Genomic DNA, 22446 nt, shown 5'->3' with positions numbered 1-22446 from the left:
AATGCACCGACTGAACACACCAGCAGGGTGGCTGCTAGCTAACTCAGCAAGCACCCACCAACTCGTTTCCTGCCTAAAGCGTGCTGGCCTCAAGGGCCCTCGGGGGGCATTAGTGACATCTGTCACACAGCTGTCAGGCTAAGTGAGGCCAACCAGCAGCAGGAAGGGGAAATGAACATGATGGTCCATTCTTCTATTCATGGAAACCCATGGAACTTCAAAGAGACCTGTCCTAGGATACATTATGATGTGTGCAATTTTGCCACTGTAACGTGCTAATATCCTTTCATCTGGCACCTTTATACAGGCACAGGACTAGAAGCCAGTCCTAGGCTCACGTCCGTTAACAGCGTGTCCCTCCACAAGGGACATCTATGGTGCTAACTTTAATTCCCTCATCTATAACCTAGGCAGGATGCTTTATGAAGAGTCACTGTCACAGAGTAGGCTCAGGTGCCCCATGAAGAGGCAAGCCCCCCATGGTCTGCACGTTACGCAGCTCATCTCTTCATGGTCACACTTGACCTCCATGAGGTCTGAGCATGGTGGCCTCCATGAGGTCTGAGCTGGTCTACCCACCCATCCATAGTTGGGCTGTTCACACCATGGTGGGGCTGCTATAGGTACTCCCGGGCTGTGGTGGCACCTGCACACACCCAACACCCCCCAGTTCCATGACAGGGTGGCCTTTGCCCTCATCTTCTCTCCATGGCTTGTCATTATCTTCCCTGGTCTCCTTGAGGCCCCCTTCCCTTGGCAGAGCGCGGCTCCCACTTTGCAGAGAAGCCCAAGGTACACATGTGAGACCTCTCTTTCCCTCCAGAACATCTGCATTTCCCAAACTCCCTGATGTCTGCACACCCCCAGGCCTTTGCCACATTCCCTCCTCGGGTCGGAGTATTCCTGTTTTGTCCTCCCCCTTCAAGATCCAACTGCAAAATGACCTCCCTTTCCCCGAGGAACACTCCCGGGTCATTACATCGCCCCTTCTATTCCGCACCAGTAGGGTCTACTGCAGATGTGGGGTTCATCCCTGCCCATGGCAACGGTGGCAACCACGATGGTGGGAATAACTCGAGTTGCCCCTCCCCCCGGGCCAGATATTGTTCAAGTGCTTTTCAATGTCATCCTCACAATGAGCCTGTGGTGGAGACACATTCTCATCTTGCTTTTGCAGACGATGCCACTGGACTCTGAAGACACTAAATGGCACTTCCTGTATACATAGCTGGCTCCTCTCCTGGAGAACAAGGACCTCAGATACTTGGTCACTCTACCCTTAGCATCTTGTACGGTGCCTAGCTCACAGAGCGAGAGGCTCACAACTCATTTACAGGATGAGCTGATGTGCTGAGGCTCTGCTGTGGGATGCATTCATACCTTCCCCAGAAATACATACTTGCCGGGAGTGGGGGGTGGAATATGAGCATAAAATGAAATTTTAGGATCATGCAGCTGTGGGTGTATGGATCCTACAGCTGAGATACACAGGGAAGCCTAATAATTCCAGAGAGCCTGATAAGATTGCTCCCCAACACCAAAATGCCAACTGGTCATAACCACAGGGCTCCCTCATGCTCCTCCGCAAAGGCTCATCCTGTTTGTCACCATCCCCCATGCACAGGACACAAAGTAACCTAACCACGTTCAGGTGAATGACCAACGGTGCTTACTCCAAAGAGGCTGAGATACCAGAAACTCATCCCCTTTGTCCAGTTCCTGCTACTGAAGGGTCCATCCCTTTGGCTCTCAGAAGCCTTTGAGCAAACGTAGCGCAAATGCAATATGTCTGGAAATGTTAAGGGTTTCTATCCAAGAACCTTTACCCGTTATTCCTTCCTTTGTAGGTCTAGCTGTCTGTCTAAGCCAGGTAAGTGCTCACTCGCTTGGGCAGGAGGAAGCAGAGCCAGGAGGGCAGCATGGAGCCATCTACCTGGAAGGAACAGTGACTACCTGGGTTACCATCTTGCAAAACTACAACTTCCTGCACACACTCTACCACGGTGTTTCCTGTCACCACTTCTACAGCAAAGCTTACTTGGTTTCTTCTCTAGGAAAATGGCCAAGGGGACACCAGAAATTGTATCAGAATGGGCAAGGAGGTAGTAAGCAAATTAGTGGCCATGGTTACTTTCACTGCTCAAGAAGAGAGATGGAGGGGTCCTCGAGGACGCCTTTCTCTTTTCCTGCCTGCATCTCCTTTCTAGTTGTTTCACTACACACAGTCATCAATTATAGGTGGGTAGGAAATAAAAATGAATTACTTAAAATAATTTTTTAGCTCAGGAGATTTGGTAAAAAGGGAGGAAGTTGGGGAAAAGGTTAAAATCAGGTGGCTTAGTATTATCAGAATTATCAGCAAATTAGCTTGGTAATCCCCATCACGGTAGACAAGCGAGGAGGCCTGAGCAGCCCAGATGTGTAGTCACTCTCTGTGCCTATTTTTATATCTTTATGACATCGTAATACCAAGTCACTGCTCATAACAGATCTGGAGCTAGCTGAACACGGTCTGCCATTCTGAGTTTCTGTCTATCGCTTTTTCTGTCTCTTGCAAACTTCTGTGTTCTCTGCCCCCTTGACCACGACACCAGTCTGGGACCTTAAATCCTCTTGTAGGGTGGATCACAGAGTCCATCCTCCTATTCCATCTGCACCCCATACCAGACACCTCCCTAAAGCACATGTCATGCTGGAGGTCACACAATGACTTTCTGCCCCAGGCAGTGCTACGGGCCTTCCAGCCCAGCCCAGCGCCAGCAGGTACCTCCTGCCTGCATCTCCCTGGACACTCTGGCCAACCCAGGCCAGCTTCCCCACTGGGTTTCCCAGTAGCCATGCTCATCCTCTCTGAGGGCCTTTGTCCCACATGCCCCCTGAAGCACCCTCTCTGCCCAATGATCAAAATTGCATTCACCCTTCAAAGCACAATTGAAGACCCAATACCTATCCCCCTTGCAGCCTTTCCTGCCCCGAACTCCTGTGACCCAGATGGCCAGCACCTCCATTTCATTCTGCTCGACTTTGTGCTGGTTAAGGCCAGCTGCATTTGGATGGCTCCTCCCATGTGTTTCGGCTCCACTAGTGAAGCCCGGACTCCTGCAGCCTTATGATTCTCAACCCCAGGGATGTGTTAGCCTCACACTGATGCAGACCCTACCACCCCCTCTTAGGGATTCTATTGGGGTGGGTGCCAGCTTTGTCTTTTAAAAACCATATTTGGACAGCCCAGGTGGCTCAGCGGTTTGGCGCCTGCCTTCGGCTCAGGGCGTGATCCTGGAGTTCCGGGATTGAGTCCCACATCGGGCTCCCTGCATGGAACCTGCTTCTCCTTCTGCCTGTGTCTCTGCCTCTCTCTCTGTGTCTCTCATGAGTAAATAAATAAAATCTTAAAAAAAAAAAGCCATATTTGAAAACCACACAACCTCTTATTCTTGTCCTGTTCTCTGAAAACAACAGAAAAAAAAAAAAAAAAGAGCACTAACTCCTTTTTTTTTTTTTTTAAACAGATGCCAAACACCTAGCATAGAGCCCAGCGATGTGGGGCTTGAACACACAACCCTGAGATTAAGACCTGAGCTGAGATAAAGAGTGAGATGCTCAACTGACTGAGTCACCTGGGTATCCCAAGAGCACGGACTTTTAAGCAGAGCTGTTGGACCACCTGCAATGGTGGCCTGATGCTTGCTAGAAGTTTGTATTCCTGGGCTTCACCTCTGACCTCCCGAATAAGAGTCTCCCAAACTTCCCTAATTAGTTTGGTGGAAATCACTGCCTTAAGTATGTGGCATCTTGGAAGGAAACAGTGGGGAGCATGCATTCCATTCCCAATCCATTCATCTCAGGCTGTCATCTGTGTCACAAAAATGTCAGTGCCTCATTAAACAGAAATGAGTATTGGGTGTATGTTTCCTTGTTTGTTTAACACATGCATACAGTACACATAGGACATACCAAAATCAGCAAGAAGGAAATGAGAAATCTAATGCACTGAATCAAGTCAGTAGGAAAAGCTAAACATCTGATTAAATATTTATTGCTTGAGACAAAATTTTGAAGAAATGCTCCTTTAGGCAAACTTGTCTGAAATGTCCTCAAAGTATTCTAAAACAAATAAAACAGAAAAATTCACCCCAAAGGATATAAGAAATCTTTTCATCCACAAAGTACTCATCCATAAGTGATTTTTATGTAAAATTTTTATAAATATAAAATTAAGTTGGAAGCACCTTTAGACAAATTGGTTTTAAGACAAATCCCTTAATTGCAAATGTTAGATTTAGGCAAAGCTAGTCATTAGGTGAATAGATCTTAGACAGTTCAGCTTTCAGTACACTGGATTCCTGCAGATTAGTCTTTTACTTTTTATATGTTGGGGACATAGAAATAGAGCCTGGAGACCCTGCTGCTGAACACTCAGGGTGGACACTGGCCCAGGGGCTGGATGGAACCGATGCATCATATCCCTGCCTCGGGTAGCTGTAAAGTGCCCCCAAATCAGTGATTCTCCCTAATTCTTTCCTCTTACTCCTTGAGTATGATGAGCACTTGGGAAGCATTTAAAATCCAAACACTGGCCCAGAGACTCTCACTCAGGAGACTCATTCTTCCAAAGGGCACCTTTTAATCATTTTACAAAGTCCCTGAACGGGTCAGCGGAGGACTGCCCTGTGTTAAAATCCCTCCAGTTCAGTCCTTGATTCCTTGATATGTAAAAGGAGCTCAATAAATGTAGTCTTCTCTGATACTGAATGAAAAAAAGATATTCTCTGCCTCTCTCAGGGGTTGTCCTGAGGGGCAGACAAGATGATGTGGACACACTTTGCAATTTGCCGAGTGCCACATCCTGGCCTGTTGCTCATGGGACTCTTGATGTACCTGTGAGCATCTCCTAGCCTGATGCTTCCCATCTGGAGTGGGAAGCGAGAAGCCAAAACAGCACCCGGGAGTGCCGTGAGTACAGTAGGTGGTGGTTCTAAGTAAGCAGGTGAAAAGCCAGCTGAAAGGGAATCCAATAATGCAAAAGAGAGCTTTCAAAGGACCCTCTTGGCAGCTTTCAATGCTTGCAGCAAAGCAAAAAGGGCAAGGCCACTCAGGTTTTGGGGGTGCTGTTCTAATGCATGCAGCCCTGCATCAGTATTGAGGGCTAGTGGAAAAGAACACAAAACTGAGAATGACAACCTAGATTTTCTGCTGTTCAGAGGCTTTGGAAAGAGCTAATCTTTTTTGGGGGATTCAGACTCTTTACCTCTAAAAATCCAGGGATAAAAAAAATGTCTCCTTTGCCTCAATAGTACCTAACTGAATAAAATGCTTTGCATCTATGGGATGCATGGTATTTATGGATCATTGGAGGACACACTCTGCCTCCTGCATTTAAAATGATGACAGTGGCCGGTCCTGCTGGGGCACACAAAGCTCTCTCTGCCCGCTGACTTAGAAATGCATGAGTCCCTCTGCAGCCAGACTGATCGAGATGCAGTATATTCATAAAACTGTCTCTGTTGATGGAGTGGGAAAGGCAGAAACAACCAGTTCCAGAGAACAAGGAAAATAAACTCAAACTGTGAGTGTCACAGAGCCATAAAACCCAAGAAGGCTGTATATCCAGACATGACACAGCTCTGCCTTCTGACTTCAGACCAGGGGATGAAAACTCCAGATTACTTTTCTAGTCCACTCCTGTGCCATAGGACCACAGTCTATAACAGAACCAGCGTGGGCTAAGGGCACACATTCCAAACCTCTCTTCTCTGTTTTTTATTAACACCTGCTGTTGAAGCCCATTTCTGCCTGAGATATGCATCAGGGCACTTGTCAATGATAGTAGCACTTAGCGCCTTAATGAGCGAAGGTGCTGTAACAATTTCTCAGCCATTTGCCACCTGGTTTCAATGGGTTAGAGTCTCCCATCTCCTTTTATAGAGACAGGCACTCCCCCCAAGAACATAAAGAGCCTCTACGAAGTGTACTTAGAACTTCAATGAGAGTCCAGGGGCACCAAAGCCTGGAATCAGACTCCCCCTGGCTGCAACAAAAGTGCTCATACAAGCTTGGTGAATTCCTTCAGAACCTCCCAGGGATTCTAAGTTCGTTGGTCAGATGCCTGGAAAGGCCAAATGTGTCGACCAACCCCCATGGTAAGAGGGATGGGCAGAGAAAAAGAGAAACGAAGAAGTGACTTGTGTTACATGCCCTACGTGGAAACTAACGAACATCTGAGGTTTGTGACAAATGTGTCCTGAGACCTTCCAGGGTCCTAAAACTGAATGCCAGTATAGCACACTCATCACCAGCACCTGACTTTGTTTCTGAGTCACTTCCCACAAAGTGACTCTGGGTAGTCACTTTCCACAAAACCATCTAGGCAGATGACAACAAGGAGGGAGGGACGTGCCTCACCGGATGGAGATGTTGGGTGGTGAGTGGGGATCACAGCTGGGCCACGTGTCATCTTCATAGGGCATGCAATTAAATTCGATTTTTTTGAAATCAAAGTATACATTATTCATTGTCAGGAAACTGCTTTTAAAGAGTCACAACTGTAGGTGTCCCTACATGACAGCAAACACCTGTTGAGACCAGCATTTGGCTGGAGATTACAAATCATCTGCGCGAAAGCCCATTATTAGGTGGTTTGATTTTGCAGTGATGCGGATGAGCGCCGTTGCTCTCAGGGAGACCGGGGGAGGAGAGCACTGTCCCATCGATAACTGAGCTGTGGAACATATGCCTACTGCAAGACAGGCACAAAGGACAGTGAGAAGGTTCTAGAGTTGGACAACAGTAAGAAGCATGGACCGGACAGTGCCCACTGCGAGGACTGCTATTTGTGACTGTCCAGGAGAAGGCTGGGAGAGTCAAATCCAAGTCACACAGTCACGAAGGCAAGCAAAACACGCTCATCTGATCTCAGGACGCTGGAACCAAGGGATTGATCGATGATGTCTGGAAGTCGTTAATTTAGATCGTATAAAATGAAATGCTACACAGACCATGTGGAACTATAAAGAGGAAGAACATGCAGGATGAGGGTGTAAGTTCAAGCGAGATCCTTAGATGTTATAAAGGGAAAAAGAGGATGGCTGCAATTCATCTCCAACCTCGCCTCTACCTGATGCACGATATTCATTCACTGTCAGAAGACACACTCTTACCTCTTGCATTTACAGAGATGGTGGCAGCTGGTCTGACCACCTGCAGTTGGTGGTCTCCAAGGGTGTCCCCATTTTCCCTTGACATTCCCAACGTGCTCTCTGCCACCTAGTTTGACTGATGGATGACTGTCATGTTCTATCTGTGACTCTAATAAGGGGTTGCTTTTCCATCTAGGTATCGTGGTTCCATCAAGCACTACAGAAGCACAAGTCAGACTGCCTTTATGGCACACCTCAGAGCCTGAGATAACAAGTATCCTGCTAGGAACTCGTGGGCAAATGATCATCCAGCTCCTCCTCTAATGCTTCAGCCACAGGCGGTTCTCTCTCTCTCTCTCTCTCTCTCAAGCTGCTCAGCGCTAGCTGAGGATACAGAAGGGACCAAGGCCGACTCCATCCCTGCTCTCAGGGAACTGACCCTGGGACATTGAAATGATGTCCAAGAGGAAGAACCAAGGGCAGTAGCTTGGTGCCCTTTGCACTTTCCACTGATGATGGCCACCCCCCAGTTTCCTTTGTACAGCTGGCTGTGCATCTATCCCCCAGCATTACTGTCCATCAAATCCACAAGGGTGTCAAGGAGACAGCTGAGTTGAGATCAAGCACATGCTGCTAAATGTCCACAAAACATGCCCACTTCCTCCACCAAAGTTAAATCCATCATCATGATCATGGCATTCGAGGCTTTCCACAGTTTCCCTTCAACCCATTTCTGGCCTGCTTCTCTCCACAAATCCTGCACCCCTGCCAAGCTGGGCCGTGTGTTAGTTCCTGAACAGACTGGGCCTTGTATTCAGGTGCCTCTGTGTACTCTGCTTCACCTTCCACCACAGTCTCCTTTCCCCTCCCTAACTTTTCAAATTTTACTCATCTTTCAGGCCTGTTTTAAATACATCCTCCTTTATGATGCTCTGTATAATTCTTTCAAAAGGATTTGGTCTCTTGCTATTGAATTTCTTGAGAATCATGTTTATACATCTTTGTATGAAGCATTTTCTGTAGCTTATAATTGCCTACAAGCCCTACAGCTGATGAGGGAACACTTCTTATAAACTGTAGCAAGGCTGGTGGGACACGTTGCACATGGTGGGCACTCAGAGCAGAAGTGCCATTCAGTCTTACAAAAGAAGGAGATTCGATCGTGTGCTACAGGGTGGATAGAGCTTGAGGGCAGCGTATAAATGAAATAAGCCTCTGATGAAAAGACAAATGCTGTAGGATTCCACTTACTGGAGGTACCCCATATTCATAGAAATAAGAAGTAAAATGGTAGTATCAGGAGCTAAGAGGGGAGGAAGGAAAAAGGGGAGTTTCAATTCTTCCAGATGGAAAAGTTCCAGAAATCTGTTGCACAACGATGTGAATATAGTCAACGTTACTGAATTGCACATTTACAAACTGCTAAGAAGGTAAATTTTATATTATGTTTTCACCACAATAAAAAAAAGTGCCAAGTGCATTAAATCTCCCACCTAACAGTGCTACAAAAAAAAAAAAAAAAGATATTTTGGTGTAATCTTTGCGCTGGTCACAGAAGTGAGAGCAGAAAGCGCCTTTTTAAAAAAGGTTTCTAGGGGATCCCTGGGTGGCTCAGTGGTTTGGCGCCTGCCTTTGGCCCAGGGCGTGATCCTGGGGTCCTGGGATCGAGTCCTGCAACAGGCTCCCTGCATAGAGCCTGCTTCTCCCTCTGCCTGTGTCTCTGCCTCTCTCTCTCTCTCTCTGTGTCTCCCATGAATAAATAAATAAATCTAAAGAAATAAAAATAAAAAAGGTTTTCATAGAAAGTCCTCCAATGCACCCAGAAAGAATTTCTGTATTTTAAGAAAGGGAAATCAAGACTGGAAAAATACTGGGGCACCTGGGTGGCTCAGTGATTTGAGTGTCTGCCTTTGGCTCAGGGCGTGATCCTGGGGTCCTGGGATTGAGTCCCGTATCAGGCTCCATGTAGGGAACCTGCTTCTCGCTCTGCCTGTGTCTTTGCCTCTCTCTGTGTGTCTCTCATGAATAAATTAATAAAATCTTAAAAAAAAAAAAGACTGGAAAAATACAGAAAATTAGGTATAAAGAGTAAATTTGGGTATATTTCCCATTCTTTCAAGGTATCAACTACTCAGAGACTATGAACCTTAAACCTTCTGGGGCCTCTGGGTTATAGTTCATGTTTCCCACTTAGAGGCAGAGACGAGGTCCAAAGTCACAGTGGTCCACTTAGTGGTTTTCTTGTGTTTTCGAAGTAGAATGCAAGGGTAGAGGTAAGAGTGAATGATTTTGTGGAGTTGGAGAGGAATCTGCAGGAGGAGAATAGGGAAGGATACTGGAGAGAAATGAGGACACACAGTAATAGGGTCAGTGAGGAACAACAAAATCAGAGGTGAGAATGGGAATACAGAAGAGTGAGCCATGGATAGTGTCCAAGAACTAGGGAGATGGTATAAAGAGAAACATTGGTTTTGGTATGATAAGCTCTGGATAGAAGATTCTCATTTGACCCGGATGAGGCTAAGAAGTACCACAGGGCATGGGAGCCATTTGCCAGGAAAGTCTGTAGTTGTAAAAACTTCGGAATGTTGAAACTAGCCATTGATCAACAGAAGTTCCTTGTATTTCAGGGTCTAAAGACAAAGAAGCCCTGGGCAGGTTCACATTAGCAGAAGGACTTATTTGTAAAGGATCAGCAACTCTTTTCTCTTTTTCTTCTTTCTTTTCTTCTTTCTTTTCTTTTTCTTTCTTCTTTCTTTCTTCTTTCTTTCTTTCTTTCTTTCTTTCTTTCTTTCTTTCTTTCTTTCTTTCTTTCTTTCTTTCTGATTTATTTATTTTAGAGAGAGGGGGGAAGAATGTGTAGGGGAAAGGCAAAAGGAGAGGGAGAGAGCAAATCTCAGCAGGCTCCACACTGACACAATGTTCAATCTCATAACCCTGAGATCATGACCGGAGCCCATATCAAGAGCTAGATGCTTAACCAACTGAGCCACCCAGGCTCCCCCAACATTTCCTTTTCTTTGCTGAACTGCCAATCTCTAATTGTGACCAAAATGCTTCCTTTGTGATTTGTCCTGTTCTTGATTCTTACAGACTCTCAGCTTTTAACATGTTCTTCCAAACCCAACCCAACTGCATTCAGGTCCTCCTCTTTATAATCAAGTGCCTCGAGAATATTAGTTATTTTTGAAAGACTGGATACATTTTTGTCTTTGACTTATGCAAATAAAGAAGCCAATTTCCTTTCCTTTTTTTAAAATTGATTATTTATTTAAGAGAGAGACAGAGAGAGCAAGAAGAGGAAGAGGGAGACAAGTAGACTCCCTGCTGAGCCAGGAACCTGATGCAAGGCTGGATCCCAGGACTCTATCATGACCTGAGCTGAAATCAAGAGTCAGATACTTAACTGAGCCACCCAGGTGCCCCCTGATTTCCTTTTTAAGAATTCAACCAACCAATCCATTTATTTATTTTTGAGAGAAAGAAGGGGGAGCAAGAGTATGAGTAGGGGTAGGTGGTGGTGAAGGATGAGACGAAGAGAGAGAGAATCTTAAGCAGGCTCCTGGTTCAGCACAGAGTCCAACTCGGGGCTTGATCTCATGACCTGAGCTGAAATCAAGAGTTGACTCCTTAACCAAACGAACCAACCAGATGCCCCAAGAAGCCAATTTTCTTAAAAGGACTGAAAGTCACAAGGCAAAAAAACAAAACAAGACAAAAAAACAAAACAAACCAAAAACAAAAACAACAAAGAAAGCTCATAATTCCATTGTTTTGAATTTTAAGAATAGGTATCTTAGTGAGGATGTTAGAAACCAATGATTACAAGTAAGAACTTTGGAGTAAAAAAGTGGATACATCTCTAGCACTTACTAGCTATGTAACCATGACAGAGTTATTTAACTTATCTAAATTTCGTTTTCCTCTTCCAAGAAAAAGAAAGAATGATGATAATAGCACTGACTCTGTAGGACTAAACAATATGCCGTCAAGTTCTCAAAAAGTGGTAGCTGCCATTATCACCCAAGTGTGAATGCCAGACCACGAAGTCCAGCTCTCACGGGAGTTGATTATCTTTCCTTCAAATAGCATCGATGGGGTACCTAATCACAGGTACCATATGCAGAGGCATGGATTATTCATGCAGTGTGTCATATCAGACTCTGGGAGCCAGGATGGCTGGAGAGGGTGATTGATGAAGACTTAGAAAGATAGGAGACAGTGGTGGAGTTCTTTTTTTTTTTTTTTTTTCTTCACTTCAATCAACTCTTTTCCTCTGGGGTCCATCATCATTCCAAGAGAGATGCATTTTGAGAATCATTCATCTCAGATCATATGCATTATGCAGAGGCATGTAATAATGGAGCATCAGATTCTCCTTCCATTCTGGAAGTACAGTGCATGGCAGAGCTGTTTGCAGCTGCTCTTGGAGAAGAGAAGAACAGACAGGATGATGACAAGGGAAGAAGAAAGATTGTTTGGGAGAGCAAGAAGGCTTCTCTCCACTTGCTGGAGAACGGAGAACATTCTCCAAGTCTATAATGGTTTTCCTGAGAAAATGGAAGCACATGTCAAAGTAGAGATATTTCTGCCTGTCTTTGCCTGATCTTGTACTTGGAAGCAGCCCCAGGTCAGGTTCGTGCTTCCTCTAGTATCCCACCGGACCGTTAACCACTGTCACTCTCTTATTAATCATGCTTGGTGGCTTTCAAACTGTCCTGGGTTTCCTTTCAAAAATGTCAACAGGACAACAGACAGTATGAGCATGCTACAACTGCTAAGTCTCAACTCAACTCAGTAGAGTTCTAGCATTCTTCGTTGATTAATTTCTTCTGACACAGCCCAGTTGTCTCTAGAGTAATTACTAACAGAACAGGGTTAATGTAGCTGCCTTGTGGTGATGCAGATTCATTATAATTGTTTGCTTACAAAAATTAAGCACGTCTAAATGAGTTTAAACCGAAAAGGCCAGCACCAGGCTTGCAGCCCACAGAGACCTCCACCTGTCTTGTCTTCTTATTTAAGAGGCTACCAGACCCAACATGGCAAGGATTATTAGCTCTTAGGTATTTTTATCCATGTGATCCAAGCTCTGTAGAGATGAGGTTTATAGAGAGTAGAGAAGTCCACTCTCCCTATAAAAGGACCAGGGAAGCCAGAGACTGGGCTCTGTTTCTCCTACATCAAGAGTCCCATGGATACCAGGCTGCCCAAGCTCACAGCTCATAGCTGAAGCTGTGAATGAATGAAGTGTGCCTTCATTAATTAGATAACTAGATAAGTTAGAGGATGCTACCGGCTACGAGATTCCGTCTCTGTTGTTCTGTTCTCTCTCCTCCTGCTTGTTAGGTCCTATCTCAGAAACAGAAGTGGCTTCCTCCGTCATCTCCCTGGTTCAAATTATTCAGTTTTACTCAACTAGTGTGATTCTGGAGAATGAGGCATGGGGCTGGCCTTTTTAAGTCTTCAACTTTCTCCTTCTGTTCACTCTCTACACAGTGATGTAGGAAAACTTTCAAAAGGCTCGTTTTCTTCACATCACTCCCCTGCTCAAAAGCCTCCCAAGGCTTCCCACTGTCCCAGAAATAAAATCTAAATCCTCCTATGCCTTACCTAGTGAACCTTTTTTTCAATACATCCTGAGACAGACCCTCTGCCCCAGCTCAGCCACCTCGTCACGGACCCAAAACAATGCCATCTCTGGGCCTCTCTGATGGGGGGCTTCTCTCCTGGAATGTTCTCCCCTCATTCTCCATAAATGCCCTTCATGCGTTAAGGGTCAGCTCAAGCTGCAGCCCTTCCATGCATGCCCTTTGATCAGACTGCACGGAACTCGAAGTGATACTCCCGACAGTATTTTGGTGCTCTATTGTGTGTCTATACAATACAGGTAATATATAAAAAATACATATGCAAAATGTATACAGTAAACTGTCACTTATTTGTACCTGCATTGAAACCTAGCACATGTTTGATGAATAAATATGAACCACATACAGAAGCTGATTCTGTAATATTTAATCTTTGGGAAAATTTGGCATCAAAGCCTTCAAAAGCCTCTAGCTCTTCCAAGGTACATAGATGATTTCGGGAATCAGAATAAGCAACTCTAATTCTCGAAATAAATTAGGAGAAATTCAGATGCTCATAATGCAGTGTATGCTGCAGAGGATGTCTGCTGTGATGATTTTTACGGCAGAAGATGGGAGAGCCCCCAAGGAGCCAAATGAGGGAACCCTACTCCACACCGGGCAGCTAACAAAACCGTGTTGTGCAGTATTCACAAACAGGAGAACCAGTTCCGAAGATACCACCATGTGCAAAAAGTCAGTGATAGGAGATATGTATAGCAGGCATCTGATTTTCATTAGACAGATAAACGGACAGGGGTCATCTCTTAGAAAGAAGCTTATGGGGGCATTTGTTCCTTTGTGGTTTTCTATGCATTCACATTTTAGGACACCGCACTAAAGGGTTATTAATGTGTTGGACGGCTCCTGTAGATGGAAATGTGCTCTTTCGAGCCACAGACATCTGACCTGGATGGACATATATGCTGATAGAGTGGTTTGACTCACTCTTGTGTTTATTTTGGACTCGAATAAAACTCAGCACCACTGGGGAGACGGCCTCCTACCAGAGACCAGGCTCCCCGGATGATCCTACTGCACAACGCCTGCTGACCCTGCTGAAGGTCCTGATGTTTCTGAAGCTTCAGCTTCTCCACTACAAAACAGATGAAAATTCTTCCCACCTCCATCCTCATCACGTCTCACAAAAACCTACAGAGATCAATTAGAAACCATTTACAAAAATACTAAGTACATTGTAAAAAGGCAACTGGTCAGTGGAAAGACTCTCAGGGTTGCAGAAACAACCCCCTGAAATCTTCACTCTTTAATCCCAAACCACAGCGTTGAACCCAAGAGGAGTGTCTGGTTCGTGTGCAGTGAAATACAATTTCACTAGGTGCCCAATTTAATAGCGCTGGGTGTGTTCACTAACACGTTAAACTTGAAAATATAAAAATCACTTCAGGACCGCATTCCTAAACCTTCTCTTCTTTTAACTGTATTTCCCATGATGCTTTGCAGATTTGTCTCTACTTGTCTTTTTTTTTTTTTTTTTAATAGAACAAACAGCACAGACATGAATTTTAATAGAGGAAATATGCTGGGCTTCAGATCAATAATTTAAAGACAAAAAATTTAAAGCTTCGGCAAACTCATTATGAAGGGAACAAGGTACTACTCTTCATCTTTGCAAAGATTTTTGACATTGAATCTAATTCACCTCGATGGGCAAACAATCGTGAGTCAATCACATAAATACCAATGTACATATTTACAGATACACACGACAAAGGCTCTTGGCACACGGCTGGCAGGTGTATACCGAATGCTTCTTGACAAAGACACACAAACCCAGGTCATGACTGTGTGTACCGAGACGCACATAGAAACACCCAAACGTCCCACAGAGCAGCCTCACCAAAGAGGTGTGACAGGCCTTGGCTAAAAAGAGAAAGAGAGCAAGAGATTATCCCGTGAAGGGAAGGCAGGGCCGCACGCCCCCAGAAGACGTCTGGACTCACCTGTTAAGTGGTTGGCAATCCTGGCAGTGGGTTTGGGAGGCAGGGCGGGGGGTTGCTTGAGAAGGGACAGCTGCTTCACTGGGGTCTCCTCATGGTCTCCAGAGAAAGCAGCAGGTTTTTTGGGGGGCAGTAGCAGGACTGGTTTGGCTGAAGGATCTTGGGCCAGGAGGACTCCAGACTCACTGGCAGAGGGACTCTCTTCAGACACTGAGGGGACAACCATATGACACACAGGAGACATTACACAAACGAAGTGCAGGTGGGGCCGGCAGGAGCGCACAGGACGGGGGTGTGGGTTAGCAACACAGCAGAGCACCAACTTGTTCCAGGTCGTCACGTATGTGTGGAGAGCTCAAGAGAGGCCACTAGAAATCCAATCAGGCAGGGGGTAGGGAGGGTGGGGGAACACACAGGGAGGTTGAGGCAGTAAGGGAGAGGCAGGAGGGGCAAGAAGGGAGTTAGGAAGAGGCTATTTTCTCAAAACAATCCCAAACTTCACCACTTCAATCTTGGCACTCATATGACACGTTCTATGAGTGCTCTCACACGTGATTCATGGGACCACAGTGACAATCCATGGATGGCAGGTGCAGTGGGTGGCGGACAAAGAGGCCCCCAGGTGAACCGAACCAGCATCTTCCTCTGGGCCTCTTTGTCCTTTGCTGAGAGGAAGCCATGGTAGGTTCTGGGGTCTTGTTTTTGCCCCCCTGGGTCTTCCTGGGTCTGGGCCAGGAAGTAACGGAGCAGCCCTCGAGGCTGACACCAGGCCGGGCACCCTGACGTGTGTCTCCGGGGCTGGGCAGCAGCTGCCAGCAGGCACCTTGCAGCTTTAGGGGCTCTTCTAAACCTTGATGAGACAAGGGATGCACCAAGACAATGTCTTTCTGTCTCCCACTTTCTGTCCTCTCACTTGCCAGAATTATGGCTTTCTGTTTGGGTTCCCCCATTTCTCTTGGCTCGGCATTGGGTCTGACTCTTCCTTTCTACCATGGGTGACCCCGACTGGCTCCAGTTAAGAGCTGTCCTGGGGAGAAGGGGGTAGGAAACAAAGGCCTTCATTCCATGCTGACAGCCTGGCCAACGAGACTGAAACTCTCATTTCACTGGGATGACAGATCTCCCTTTAACAGTCAAATCTGTATGATTATAATGTCACAAGGAAAGCTGGATCAGAAACACAATTCCCTTCTTTAGCTGGAAAAAAATCTCCTCAGCCTGGGGGGATTGTAACTCAGATGCATAGCCTCTTGCCTCCCAACATTGCTGGAATGGGAATGACTCTAGTGACTCACCCGTCACCCTCTTCTTCCTCCCTAATCTGGGTAGCAGCATCAAAGCCTTGCCAATAATCCTCAGGAGCACTCAGTTCTCCCCCTCTCACAAGGGACACCATTACCATCAGCATCGGACACACCGATGGAGCAAATGACTCACCAGGTCCCAAAGTGAAGCCTGGAATGGACTCTGTAACACCAGCTCTCCTGTCTTCCCACCTGAGCTCTGCTGACGCAGACATTGCAGATGGTGTGGCGAAAGGACGTGGCGGTCCCTCCCCACCCAGGCTCATCTCTTGAGAATAGGGAGCACTCCTCACTGGCTGTTGGGAGGATCCCACCTTCTGCAAACCTTCTGAGGGAGTGGGTACTGACCATTCAGAGGGCTTTGGACCAAAGAAGTAGTGACAGTCTGATGGTACCAAACATCATCCATCAGCAGCATGTGAGTTAACCGGTAAATTGTATACTCTAGCCAATTAACACGTTGATTGTAAACTGATAAAATTTGCTACCCAGATACAACCACTAGCTGGTATGCCCAGACTGGACTTAAAGGCTGTGCTAGGGCTTTACAAACATGTGAGTTAAGTAGGAACTGTGTAAAGTATAGGATTCCTTAGCTTGAGCTTAAGACAAATAAGTGCTAGAAAAAAAATGACATTTTAAATCCCCGATATTACAAAAACAGGGCATGTCTTCTTTAAAATCATTAAGATTACAAAAAATGTTGTTAAAAAACTATAGAACGGCATGTGTGAATATCTACTAATTGGGCAGTTTCGTCCCCATTTCCAGGCGATTCGTAAGCTCAGGGTGGTTCAAAATAGAACCCCTCGTCCAGCCAAGGCTCCAGGTCCCGAATGCCACGTGCTGGGGGCCTATCCCACAACTCTGTCCCTTCCATGTCCCATCGCGTCCTGCATTACCTGTCCCATCCATGATGTCTGAAGGTTGGAGCACCTCGTATGAGCAGGGATCCCTGGGCATTGGGACCGGCTCCATTTCGGACAGGGCAGGCAGAGACAGCTGGCTGGAGCTCAGGGACTGTCCATTTTCCAGCGAGTCATCTTCATTCGATATGGAGAGTTCCCCATCTGTGGGAGCGAGAGGAGATGGCCCAGTTAGACAACGCCCACCTTCCAGGGAAGGGTGACATTTATCATTTGCTAATCGAATCTAAATGTTTTTGAACAATCTTTTTCAAGGTCAGTCTGTAAAATCTACACTTGATCTTTTGCTTTTCAGACACTTTATTTTTAGACATATGGCATCTGACCACGAAGGCAGCAATTTCCAGTGACCTCTAGTAAATTGCCTGTTTGCTCTCCATCTTTCCAACCATAATCACCATATTTTGGATGTATCTTTTTTAATGAAAATGAATTAAAATGAACTATTCTTTGTAATTTTGGAAAACCTGGAAAAATCGAGCAGGCCTCAGAGGCTGGAAAACCTTGAGTAGGAATTCCTACTCTAGAGAGCCCAGGGCTTCATACCACTCAACACACACCAGAAGCATGGTTCGCTAAGGCTCTAGGAAAAATTCATCCTCTTTTCTCCTATTCCTACCAGCATCCAATTTTTCTAGAGAGATAAATGTTTAGGAGGGCTCAAAGTTTCTTGAGGCTCACCTCCTGACAATAAGGACCACTTCTCACTGGCTGTTGGGAAGGTCCCATCTTCTGCAAACCTTCTAAGGGAGCAAGTACTGACCACTCAGAGGGCTTTGGACCAAAGCTGAGGGCTGCAGCATCCTAAGGATGCTGGGAGTGTCAGAATTCTCCCCCTGCCCACCAGTGATCACGCCTTGGGGGAGGGGAAGGGCAGACTTTGATCTTGCTTAAAGCTTCTCAAAGCAAGGGTTGGGCGTCTAGTTAACACCATGGTAGAGGATCAAAGGCTCCCGCACAATGGCCATTTGTCAAATCAAAATTCCCCCAGTATGATTTCATCCTAGCCCAGGGGAGTCCTAAATAACTAGACATTAAAGTCAAATTAATTTTTAAAGAGGACAGAAAGCTGTTCCAAGTAAGATGAATAAACATTCAGACAAAAGACTCCCAAGTTATGCTTAGTCAGAAACACAGGAACCAGCAAAGCCTTAAAACTGGACAAAAGATGATTTACTTGTAGGAATGAAACAGTGAGATGACTCCAAGGTGAATCTTGTATAAATGATCCTTTCTTTTGCCATGCTCCTCCCAAGGGGTCAATTTTATACACAACAATAAGCAGTGGTAAAGGATGCTGTGTGGGCCCCCTTCCTCCCCAGTTAGAACTGGCCTGATGGAAAACAGTCAACAGACTAATCTACAAACCAACAGGCTTTAGACAACATATGGTTCAAGGACACAGGATATTTGACCTGAATCTTGTATAAACAGAAAAAAACAGAATAGATACCAAAAAATCATCTGAGGCAGATGATATAAAGCACTGACATACTTTAAGATTGTGTTTTTTTTTTTTTCTCCCTGTTCTTTTCATTTAGCCTTTTTGGATGCCTGGAAGGGCATGGGAGTTAGTATAATTGTAATAAATAAAATGATGACTACTCCTCATTAATAAGAGAAGAAGAGCAGTGTGGCTCTAAGGCTGATGCTATGGAAAGTAGACTGCCGAACTGAGCATCTTCAGGAGGGAAGGTGGAGTGGGAGGTGGGTTACTGCATCGCCATCCCATAAGGGATGGTCCCCAGTCCCTGCAGCACACTTTAATTTAGCATGTTCACACTGATGCCATGGGAAGTAGCACTTTGATTTTTGATGTTTCCAATGTAAAGAAGTCCTGGTAAGACAACCAGAGGAGGGGGGGTTTCAGTGCCACTGCCAAGTTCTGCTTCTTCAGGGCAATGATACAAATGACTGCTGTACGTTTTAACAGTTAAGAAGTACCATGGAAATAGTTCTGGGGCAAAGATACAATTGTAGTTGGATTACCTTAGACTCTATGAATCTCAGTTTCATCAAGGCAGCTGACTTAGGGCTGGAGGCTTTGCTGGTAAAGGAGATGCGCTCCTTGGGACATTGCAATTCTCAAAATATTGAGCTCCCCATACATTAAAAGTACCTTTGCTGAGTCACAAAGACTCAAACCGCTTTGGAGAGGAAACAATCTAGGGAATTCCACTGTCATAATTTCTAAATACACATTTCCACCAAAAAAATAAAGATGAAAAAGAAAGAGTAAGACAACCTAACAGAAACAGTTTGTATATATTTTTCATAGTTGTGATTTTACTATGCATCAGATTTCCTGTCTTGGTTTTTTACTATTATAAACATTATAATTTGCATGATTATAATCTTAATGATTATACTGGATGAATAAACTGAATTTTTTAAAAGGGATTTTATTTATTTAAGAGAGAAAGAGAGAGCGCGCACACACGCAAGCCACGGGAGAGGCAGAGGGAAAAGGAGAAGCAGATTCCCCACCAAGCAGGGAGTTGGATGCAGGGATTGATTCCAGGACCCTGGGACCATAACCTGAGCTGAAGGCAAACGTTTAACTGACTGAGCCACTCAAACACCCCGAATAAACTGGATTTTATTTAGCTATCTTCCTATGGCTGGTCATAAAGGGATTTCCAATGTTTTATGATATAATAAAAAAAAAGGAGGCTCTGCTGATCACCTCCCTACATAAAGCCTTTTCTGCAATTAGAATTCTGACCTTTTAAGAGAAATCACAATAGGTGAAACTTATGTGTTAATATTTCAATATCTAGTGACATATACCTGAATCTTGTATAATTGTTTTGTGAAGCATTTCTCTATTTACACAGCAGCAGTGTACAGATCACATGAATTTCTTAGCTTTTGGCCATTTCAATATTAACCTTGATAACCATTTTTTAATAATGGTTATTTATTCATTCATGAGAGACACTGAGAAAGAGGCAGAGACATAGGCAGAGGGAGAAGCAGGCTCCCTGTGGGGACTCCATCCCAGGACCCTGGGATCATGACCTGACCCAAAGCCAGACATTCAACCACTGAGCCACCTATCTACCTATCTATATACATATAATGATCTAGCAGAAATAAATTGAAGCCATTCAATAGATATGACAAATCCATTATTAATATCATTTATGGCCAAGAATAGTAGTGACAAAAGTGAAGACCATCTGATTTGGATTCTTATAACATGAGGCTCCTATGATGATGCCATTGTTAAGTAACTGTTGTTTTAAAATTCTTATTGTGACATTTTCAAACATACACAAAAGTAGAAATACTAATGTAACTGATCCCATATACTCATCATCAAGCTAAGAAATCAGCTGGGAATTCCTAATGTTTGGTAATTCCATATTTGATTAATTTGAAGAGTATGTAACTCTCTGTGTCCTTTAAATTTACAAAGATGATTTATTAGCTTCTTTATTGGCATTTTAATTAGCATTATTAGAAAAACTATTTTCCCTTTTTTTAAAAAAAAGATTTTATTTATTTATTTATTTATTTTAGATTTTATTTATTTATTCATGAGAGACGAGAGAGAGAGAGAGAGAGAGAGAGGCAGAGAAACAGGCAGAGGGAGAAGCAGATTCCATGCAGGGAGACCGACATGGGACTCGATCCTAGGTCTCCAGGATCAGGCCTTGGGTTGAAGGCGAACACTAAACAGGGTGGCTGAGCCATCTGGGATGTCCTATTTTCCTTTTTTAGAAAGAACTTAACCCTCCAGATTAGGAGGAGTCTAGTCTCATGGACTATTTGTACTTTTATCTATCAAGATCATCACTGTCTCTTGTTATCAGGGATGAGAAAGAATTTGCTCTTTATAGTAATATTAGAAATTATACTAGAAATAATACTAGAGGGGCGCCTGCGTGGCTCAGTCAGTTAAGCGTCTGCATTCAGTTCAGGTCATGATCCTGGGGTCCTGGGACTGAGCTCTGTATTGGGCTCCCTGCTTAGAGGGGAGCCTGCTTCTCCCACTCCTCCCTTCTTGTGCTCTCTCTTGCTATCTCTGTTTCTCTCTCTCAAATAAATAAAATCTTTAAAAAATAACGTTAGAAATAATATTGCCCTATGCAATATCAGAAATTATTTTGATGCTTTACATGATCTTCTAAAATTATCCATAATAATGGCTTTCAAAATTGCACAAAACAACCGCCAGGGGCAGCCCCGGTGACTCAGTGGTTTAGCGCCACCTTTGGCCCAGGGTGTGATCTTGGAGACCCGGGAATCGAGTCCCACATCAGGCTCCCAGCATGGAGCCTGCTTCTCCCTCTGCCTGTGTCTCTGCCTGTGTCTCTACCTCTCTCTCTCTCTCTCTCTCTCTCTCTCGTGAATAAGTAAATAAAATCTTTAAAAAAATAAAAACCAAAACAACTGCCAGTAATGTTTCCTACCAGGATGAGTAGTAGGAATAGGAAGCAGGGGGAAGGCATGCAAGGCCAGAGGGGTTGAGTCAGCGCTGCTCTAACTTCAGCAGGCATCACAATTCTTTGCAGGGAAGTTAAAGTAGATGGCTGGGCTCCACCCCCAGAGTTTCCAGTGGTTTTGGGGTGGGACAGAGAACATGCATGGCTAGCAAGCTCTTGGGGGATGCTGGAGCTGATTCTACTGGTCAGAGTTCCACACTTTGAGACCCACTGGATTAGAGGTTAGGAATCAGAGATGCAAGATAATCTGGAATGACAACAGTGCCTTGATACGATGAGGTTTGGGGCAAAAAATGCTGTTTATGTGGCTAGCACGGAATAGAGACAGTTGGTTTAAATCTCAAGACAAGAGAGCAGGAAGTTGCATTGTTTAGCCGTGGATCATGAATCTGAGCTTGTCACAAAGGACTAGGGCACTGGGAAGAGCAGTAGGGTAGGGTGGAAAATTAAAATCTGAGCCAGATGCAGACATATTCAACAGGGTAACATCAGGTCACAGAAGTGACAAAGAACATGATGCAGAAGTGGGCGTAAGTCAAGGTCGTAAGTTATAAATGATGAGACAGAAAGCCATGGGGTCTAAGGTATGGAACTGGCCATGGAAATTGTGCCAGCCTTATTCATTCCCCTCTACCCCTTGTGAGACCTAAGAAATGAAGATGTTGGTAGAGTCAGGTTAACACGGAATCAAGGAGAGTGAGGGGAGCGGTGACAGCGAATTAATTCGTTCAACAGGCAAACATCTGTCGAGAGCCTGTAACTAACAACATGCATCACAACCCAGGAACTGTGGGCGCTCGCAATGACCTTGCGGGTCAGGCAGATGTTTGCTTTCAGCACCTTATGATGCTTGTAGAGACCCCTGTCCGCTTGGCTGCCCCCCCCGCCCCCAGCCCTGGAGCTTTACCACAGCGCACCTGCCTCCCCACCCACGAGTCTGGCACGGTGCCAAGTGCTAAGAGGACACAGCACAGGTGCAGAAATGCAGAAACACAGACACGGGCAGGCATTACTGTGAGACGTGGGGAAAAGAAGCTA

The 22446-nt window shown here is 45.1% G+C and overlaps 1 protein-coding gene across 10 annotated transcripts in view; it reads right to left on the bottom strand.

The window, feature by feature from the left end:
- The window catches only part of PHACTR1 (phosphatase and actin regulator 1), a 555031-nt gene that overhangs the window by 70004 nt on the left and 462581 nt on the right, over positions 1-22446 (bottom strand). For 9 of the 10 annotated variants that reach the window (XM_038584184.1, XM_038584180.1, XM_038584181.1 and 6 more), the window contains 2 exons: positions 16934-17101; positions 14731-14937 (listed from right to left, as the gene is read on the bottom strand). In XM_038584184.1, coding sequence (XP_038440112.1) covers positions 14731-14937; positions 16934-17101 — 375 coding nt within the window. The remainder of the gene's footprint in view (positions 1-14730; positions 14938-16933; positions 17102-22446) is intronic. The other variant, XM_038584185.1, reaches the window with a different exon arrangement.

This window comes from Canis lupus, chromosome 35, assembly GCF_011100685.1.
Source record: "Canis lupus familiaris isolate Mischka breed German Shepherd chromosome 35, alternate assembly UU_Cfam_GSD_1.0, whole genome shotgun sequence".
NCBI lineage: Eukaryota > Metazoa > Chordata > Mammalia > Carnivora > Canidae > Canis > Canis lupus.
Note: the sequence above shows the minus strand (reverse complement) of the source record. Positions and strands in the feature narration are given on the sequence as shown.